Source organism: Punica granatum, chromosome 4, assembly GCF_007655135.1.
Source record: "Punica granatum isolate Tunisia-2019 chromosome 4, ASM765513v2, whole genome shotgun sequence".
NCBI lineage: Eukaryota > Viridiplantae > Streptophyta > Magnoliopsida > Myrtales > Lythraceae > Punica > Punica granatum.
The window spans coordinates 17,774,908-17,783,888 of NC_045130.1; the positions used below are offsets into that span (position 1 = coordinate 17,774,908).

At 36.7% G+C, this 8,981-nt stretch overlaps 1 protein-coding gene across 1 annotated transcript; it reads right to left on the reverse strand.

Moving 5' to 3' along the window:
• Window positions 1-6,522: 6,522 nt before the first annotated feature.
• LOC116206044 (DNA-directed RNA polymerases II, IV and V subunit 3-like) lies at window positions 6,523-8,705 on the reverse strand. The gene is made up of 3 exons (XM_031538775.1): window positions 8,134-8,705; window positions 7,450-7,687; window positions 6,523-7,021 (listed from the first exon to the last, which is right to left on the reverse strand). Exons 1-3 carry the CDS (start codon window positions 8,577-8,579, stop codon window positions 6,749-6,751), a joined length of 957 nt encoding a protein of 318 aa, XP_031394635.1. The 5' UTR covers window positions 8,580-8,705; the 3' UTR covers window positions 6,523-6,748.
• Between the last annotated feature and the right edge of the window lie 276 nt (window positions 8,706-8,981).

An 8,981-nucleotide genomic window follows, 5' to 3' on the forward strand; every position in this document is an offset into this window, starting at 1 on the left:
TATCTTATTGATTAAGACTAATCATTCATTTTTAAATATCGACATTTCTTGTTTATAGTTAATTTTACCCCTATTCTACTGATAAATTTCATCCACAGAAAGATCCGTTAGTCTATGGTTTGATTTTATTATTATTATATATAGAAAAAAATTGCACATTTAGTTCCGTAGGTTTGATAGACTTCTTCTCTATTTTAGTCATTTTTTTATTTTGTTAATCATTTATATCATACACCAGTGAATACTTTTATATTTTAGTCCTTTTTCTTTTTTTCTTGATCTGTTTGCCTCCAATAGCTTTTATCAAATATTTATTAGAAAAAAATTAATTTTGATCATCAGCCTTTGCTGATCCTTCTTTCGTCCTAGTTCTTGTTTTTTTTTGGGTTCAATTTTGCCTCGATGTCGAACGTCTTATTCTTCATGGGTCGCGCTCAAATTTCGTAAATTAAAGAATACTAGTGACGTATCTTGAAGTAAAAATTAAAAGAATAAATTAATAACGTGAAATTTGTATACCTACTCGAAAATCGAGACATAGGTGACCTCAACTTAGGTGATACTAATTGTTAATTAACGCTCAAATCTGACATGAACTATTTTATTGGTTGAATCCAGTTCACCGTTTAAATTCATTAAATAAATTAAATTTGTTCCTGAAATTTACATCCTTACATGCATGCAATTTACTTTGGCAGAGAATACGGGCACATTATCTGCTGCATTTTAGAGAAGGAAAAAAGCTGGTCGCCTGCTTAATCCTTGTTCTTTTTCATAGTTTTCTGGGTTGATTTTACAAATATTCTTGTGGTTGAAGTGAAAACTATAATAATTCTTTTTTTTTTTACGAGGATCTGAATTAATCAATCATGACGAGAAAAAAAAGGTAGAGGAATATTTATAATTGATGATGCCGTGAACCTGGATCATAGTTTAGTTTCTCAATTGACAATCTACTTTCAGTGGGCTTAGGATCTTCTCATTTTGAGCTCGTCTTGAGTTCTTCCCGACTCTCGCGTGTAGCTTTTATTCACTACATGTTACTTGTGTTGTGATGTTTACTTTCTTCCTTTTTGTTTCTAGATATTTCCATCTTCTGGACTCTGAATCCGAGTGTTGGGACTCCCAATGCAGACCGCCATTGCCCTGTCAAAATTGTCTATACTATAAAATTAAGTTAATTAAAATTTAATTTTGTTATCAAATATACAAGTAATGTTAAGAAATATTAAACTAAAAAAAAGAATTAGGATGAATAAATAGCAATAAAAGTTTGATGATCAAAATTAAAATTTTTCTAATAGAAATTTTGATAAAAAGAATGAAACATAAAAGTAATTAAAAGTATCGCTGGATAAGAACCGAAACAAAAAAAAATTTCAAATTATAGGACGTAATTGATAAAAGAAATTTTAAAAATGACAAAAATATAAAACTAACGTAACCTACACTACAAAATATATAGTTTTCCCTTTTCATCATCTTGACTCGTATTAGTTTTAGATCTTTTGCATTAGGAGTTCTGTTGGCATGTGCGTGAGTGTGTACAAAATTACATAAAAAGTTTTTGCAGCTTTTTTTACATATTGCAGCTTCTTCACTCTCCCTATTATAAGAATCGTGAGAATATCCGTGTATTTTAATTGGTTTTTATTTATGAGAATAAAAAAAAATTGAAAGCAAAAGAATAATAATCCACCGAAAATAAAAAAGGATAAAAACAAAAACAAAAGCAAAAGCTCGATGAAGGGGAAGGCAAGGGAATTGGACAATATTGTATATATTCTTGTTACCTTTTCACGGCTAGGCTGCTGCCTGCCTGCCCATCCGTCTATCTGCAATTTTGCAGTTCATTTGACTCGTGCGAATGCGATAGCAAAAAAAAAAAAAAAAAAAAAAAAAAGAGATTACGTTGAAACAATAATGATATGTACCACTTTTGCACTTTGCCCCTTCAAATTTGTGGATCGTCATTTTTTGCACCCGGGAGCTAGCCTCGTATTTGCTCTATTTGACGTCGGCAATTGAGCTCCAGATCGATGTTGCTGATTCATAGGTTTGCCTTCCTAGAATGCGTAACCTTGGATTAAGGTAAAAGGCGTCGTCGTGGACCAGTCGACTAATTAAGTGCATGGCCTTACCACATCTCGCAATTAGTTGTTGCTCCCTAATAATAGTATGTAGCTAGTTCATTTCAGACGAGAATTAGCTCGAGCATTCTACATTCTGAAATAGAAGTATATATAACTTCTCCCCCATGACCAATTGTTGTTGCTAACAGTTATCGTGTCTCAATTGGAATGACTTTGAGACACTGTACCAAGATTACTTAGCTCGGGTTAAAACACGGGTGGATTTTATTTCTTACCATGGAATTTTAAACCCTTTGCAATAAGACTTTTTCCTTTTTTCTGACATGTCCATATAGACAAGCCAAAAAGAGCAGAAGGGGGATGGGCCCTTAACCTTGAGAGATCACAGCTCAGAGAGGGATATAGGACCCCAATTCTGTCTGGTCTGTGCAACGCCTCTGCCACATATATATATGTGTGTGTGGGTGTGTGTGGCATACACATCCAATGCGTGACTCGAATTATTTCTCCTTCTCCTTCTTTCTTCTTCTTATGAGACACGTTTATTTATTGTGCAGATTTCATTTTTGTTCTGTTAGAAGAAGTTAATGTATACACACATACACACACACACATCGGCATCCAATGTCCCCTTGCTGATTCCCATTCGTAATTGGTCGGACGTCACCATCTTCCCATTTCGCTACATGCCCTCTCTCTCTCTCCCCCCGTCACTCTTCCTTGGATCTTGAACATTCTAACCATAATTACACCATTTAGTATATAAGAAACAAGAATGAATATATGACAAGAAGAACAAATAGTAAAACAGCAGCTGGAACCACAAGAACATATCTGTGACCATGTCGACAATGGTTCTTGTTAATTTCTCCCATGGATTAGTTGCGGTGCATTGCGTTGGATTTAACCAGTAATTCAAGTGGAGCATGCACCGCGCCAGTGGGTCGTTCTCTTTGAGAGCACCGAGACGACAATTATATATATACTTTTAATCACATGAGCCGAGAATGACGATGGATGGAGTAAATATGCAATATGTGCATATATATCATCAGCCAGTCGACTAGCTTGCATATCTATGTCATTACATGGGCATCTAAAATTGAAAGTGTTGGTCCCACCCGACTTCCGAGAATTATCTATTTGAGGAGCGTCTCTTATAGATGAACACATTGAAAACTCTGAAATAAGTGAGATATTGGGAACTTATTAATGACCAATAAAAGCAGAGGGCTGAACAAATCACCACATGGACCTTTTACACAGTAGTCTATATGGAACTTTGCTCAAAGTTGGTAACAGTAGGGGAATTATCACTTCGCATATGCAGTAATCTTCCCTAGAGGATATTAATTATTTTATAAGCACAAATACACACACACACACACACATATATATATATATATGTATATTCTAGTATGGGGTCCTTATTGAATAAAAACCCATGTAATCTCTTCAATATATACATATGCTATACATAGAGTTCCTCCTTTATCATATTTAGAAAGGACAATGTTAGAGGAAGATATAAGACATACTGCATTGAATTGGAGAATTTAAGGAAAGACTAGTGAAACGAGATGGGCAGTGGTGGTCCTATGGAGGTTTTATAATTGGGACAGGGTAGTAGATGAGGTCTCCCTCTTCCTCTCTTAAATTTTGGTGGCAGAATCATCGAGCGAAAGCGACCGAGATAATTTTCTACAAGGATTAGACCGTGCATACATACACATTAAAGGTGGTGTATCAGCTGATATATATTGCTAGCTACAGCAACAGATCAATGAATTCACGCTTACCTAAGAACGATGATGACATACTGCATCTCCAAACGTAAGCTGAAATAAATAGTCCAGTCAAGTTGATGTCAGAAATCTGCCAGACAGAATGAGACATATATATAATAACCTAAAGTCAGACTAAACTGACATACGTACAAATCATCAAATTAGTACCCCCACGGGAAAACGAATTATGACCGACTAACCAAGATTTAGCTCCAGGTCAATCTTCATCCATTGCTTAAGTCTTGTGAGGAGGGTAGATGAGGTTGCTTATTACTGCAGTCTTGATATGGTCCGAGGTAAGAAAAAGGAAAAGAACTTAATGTGGTCCAAGCAGAGGACAGTAGAAGAGGGAAGATATGCAAAATTTGAAAGGGCTGTGTCTTAAAAATGTGGGGGAAAGCTAATGAAATTATCCTGAAGGCTGAAAGGAAAGGATGTCTGCCTCTCAGACACAGATTCGGGGGTATCTTTTGTTGGCAGGCAATTATCAATTGGGGTGACCCCAACCCCTGCCGGTCCTACCCAACCCTTATAATTAAATTGCGACGCACAGCAGTATTTTGGGGTCTTATCGTGCCCAACATATATGTAATATATACATATATATCTTGCCCAACGTATATCTATATACATATATATGAATTTCACTACAAATTATTCTTATCAAGATAAGCATATGTTGGTTTATATATAGATTAATATTATTAATATATATTATTCTTAATTTAGCTACATTGACTGTATTATATTAAAAAATTTCAGAAGTATTATATAACTAATCTTATTAAATCTTAATTAAGTAAATTTTCCATCAAAGTGATGGGATCATTACATCTAAAATTATTCATCAAACTTATTTTATGTAGTGTTAGAAGAATTAAGTAAAAGCAAATACTAAAATTATATAATTATCATTCTTTCATCAAATAAAAACCAAAGTTTTTGAATTTTAAAGAATTTAAAATTATTTTCATAGATATAAAGTTGATAATTGAAATGATGTCTATGAATTTACTAGATAACTAGGTTTTTTGGCCAATGCTTCACATGGGACTTTTACTATAAATATAATTGAATTTATCTAATACAAACTTTATTATTCTTAGCTAAATTTTCAAATTTTCTTAAACAATATTTTTTATTAGTATATAATATCTAATAGTTATATGCAAGTATCTTAAAGAATTATGATTAATTCATATATTACTACTATATTAATTGAAGAAGGAAAGTAGTAGGGTAATTTTTTTAAAATTATCATTTTTCTAATTTGGTCCAAATTAGTAAACATAAGCTTTTATGATGATCTTGTAATTATAATATTTTTGCTGAGTATATATAAAAGTTAATATATTTCACGTCCAAATATATTTATGCATATAAAAGTTAAAATATTTATTTTAATTTATATGCATTTACTAATTTAATCCCATTTAACCCAAATTGTATATATATTTACAATTATGCCACTATTTATTACATTTTATTCAAGTTTATATGTTATATAGATTTCTTTATTTATGAATTGAACAAAAAAAAATTAACATTTTGCATATCAATATAAACTATAAATTCATATTAGTTATTGTTTTCATATTTAACTTCTTGTTATAAAATTTTCTTCACAAAAGCCGTGCAATGCACAAGTTCGATAACCTTTTATATATATATATATATATATATGCATGTATGTATATATGCGTATTAAATTTCTTCATTTGAGTTTTATCCATTCAATTCATTAATTTTTGTGTTATCTTGATGCATAGTTCCAAGGCTGAGTGGGAAATGATCAACAAAAAAAAGTTTGTCTATGACAAAGAAACATGAACTTCTACTTGATTCGAAACACAAAATTTCCAGATAAATATTTACTCTTGGAAAACTATTTTCCGATTTCATTCGGCAGATACAATTATATTTATTTTTTCAAAAGGGGCTTGGAGATCACCGTTTTCAAGTCATTCCTGGAAGACGGGCGCCACATTTCTAATGGATTCTTTCTTAATTTTGAGCCCAGAGATCCTCGATCTGTCATAGGTTCTACGAGATCAGCATTGGGCCTAAGGACTTAACACTCACACAAAAAGGGGACCAAAGACTTCAAGAAAATATACTTCTTCATTGACAATAAATTTGTGTATTTCTTTGTGCAGATACCCGGAATCGAACTCGCAGTGCGGACCCCGGTGTTTAATGCTTGATTGACCTTAGTAGCACAATCACCCCGGTGCTTAATGTTCGATTGCCTTTAGTAGCACAATGGACTGCTTCACATATTACTTGACGCGATGTGATACTTTATGCAGGCATGACCTCAAGAGCCTAGGGAATACAAGACTTTTCCGAGGCCGTTTCCCACGATATGACCATGTGTCATACTCGATGTATGTATAGATGGCCTCGACATTTCAAATGAACAAACAATAGCTTGTACACAGCAGGGGCTGGTAGTAGGCAATAATCATGTCATTAGAGTGGGCATGTCCACTGTGCCATGGGATATTTGATATCGAATTCTAGGGTTATCCCTCTTTCTTTTTTCTTTTTTTTGATACGAGGATTATCTCTGATGAACATCAAAACTTATCTATGTATCTATGTGAAATGTCAAATATATAGCACGCATAGCAAAAGGTACATTGAGAGGAAGAACATACTTTGTTAATTAACTTACCGAAAAGAAACATCCACAATTTCTCCTCAACGAACTCCCAAACATCGAGGAGACAGCATCAGTGTTCCCTGAGTAGATGGCAATTGTCATAGGTACGACATATAAACAAGTCCTTAGAGCAATCAAGGACGTAATTGTCAGTTCAGTTAGATTCAATCACAATAATCATCATCGAAAGCACAGAGACGTTATCAGCCTCCACGCATGTGAGCGCCGAGCTCCCCAAACTGATCATCAGCCTCCACAGTATCCTCTGACAACCGGACAGCATCGAGCTTCTGCTTCAAAATCTCAATGGCATTCAGGACCAGCTGAGAGGCCTTGATCACACCTGTCGATTCAACGGTAAAGATGAAGCTATCCTCCTTTGGGTATATCTCTACAAGCCCAGGTTTCCCCATGGCTTCTGCCTTCTTCAGTACCTCGTCGTCGTATGTATAGGCCTCGGGATCAACCACTACAACCTATACAGCAGAGAAAGACTCGGACCAATAATGTACATACTGAAACAATTACTTGATTCCACAATCCTACTAAAGCACACGAGAATGACTGCACTAGAAATTTACCAAACAGATGTCACAGACTGGACATCAAGTTAACCATCCAATAAACTAACATCCACCTGATATATTTTGAGCTTAATGTCGATCCATTTGACCCTCACAAGTTTTGAGGGGCATGTGATCAATCGCTGAAATAAATTTATGTCAAAGCCAGCTTTTCTTCACCTATTTCTCTCCCTCCTTCGAGCTAATCGTGTCATGAGCATTTTAGATTATAAAGCGAATACCTTTTATCATCATTTATAACAGGCAAACAGAAGATGGCGAGGATTGAAAAGACTCGCTAATGCAAAATGTGAAGGCAGGACATGGCATGTGCAACCGACCTGATGGGTATTTGGATCGATGTCAAACACTTTCGTCGGGCTACTGTCCACCCAACTTCTCTTCTCGTCAAGGGTAAGGCTTTCCATCAAATCTTCATTAATATGAATCTCGGGTTCGTACATGAAGGTAACAGTGGCTGCAGGGGACCACTTCGCATGATCTTTGCCAATTCCTTTCCTTGCAATAGCTCTCAGCCTCAGCTCTTGACCGCGGCGCAACTTTACGATAATAATTCCCCTGCATTGCAGAAACATCCCGTTACATCTCATTAAGCAAGACGAATAAGAATTACTTTCTCGTCACTGTTAACAAAAGAGAAGAACAGAGGAACAAATCCCATTTTACAAGCTCTTATTTTGCTTATCAAGGAGCTGGACTGTCATATCTAAATTCCGGTCATTTATCTATGGGAAACCCCGAAGAAGGTCCAATAATGCATTGAATTTCTGCAGATTTCAAACAGATGCACCTAACTCCTTCACGCAATTGGGACAACATCCAGCTCTTGAAAGCTCAGACATGAAAAGCACAAGCACCAAAAGGACCCGCTGATTCTTCAATACAACGCTCGAAATATCTTTGTCAAAGCAATGGAATGGAAAGCTCAAGAGGAACGCAAAGCCATCAAAATGCGGCCCCATCAGCGTAGATGCAGCTCAATCAGCAGATGTAAGAACAAGTACCTCTGCTCAGATGAGTCGAAACCGGCAGAATCGGAGAAATCGACGGGAACAACAGTGTGGTCGGAGCTGATCAGGTCCTTGCTGGTGACGTCTAAAGTTTGGTCCCCCATGCACTTAGCCCTAAGGTGGAACTCCACGGAGCAGAACTCGCACTGCCCGTCGCCGTCGCAGGCGTCGCAGTCCCTGGAGAAGCGCATCCCCATAGCGCGCTCGCTGGTGAGGGGGATGAGGCCGAGCCGGTGGGCGATAAACTCGTCGTTGAGGACGGACGAGTTTACCTCGATCTCGACGAGGTCAATGGCGATGGTCGGGACCTCGACGAGCATCACGCGCCGCAGGGCGTTGGCCATGCTGGCGTCCGTGTCGCGGAGCTCGAACTTGACGTAGTCGTCCTTCATCTCCCTTATCTTCATCTTCGGAAACCGCTGGTATGAGACGCCGTCCATTTCCGACCGCCGGGACTGTTCCGCGTGCTTCCGCGGGGTTAGGGTTTCTCAGTTGGGAGTGAGGTTTTGGCTTGGGTGAGAATTTTGGGAAGACGAGACGACCAACCCCTACAATGTGGGTTTTGGCTTGAGTAAATTAGCACGTCCTGACTTTTAATGTCTACATCAATTTAGTCTCTCATATTTTAATTACATCAGTTTAATTCATGTTAAATCAACTTAGTCCCCCACTAGTACATAAACATCATGTAGTGGGACAGTTACATCAATTAGGTGGTTATGTGGTATAGGCACATCAATCATGTCTCAATGAACCATCAGTTTGGTCCCCTGTCACAATAAGATCTTTAGGCATCCTGCCGTTAAGTATGAATATTGACGGTGCTGTAAATTGTTACATCA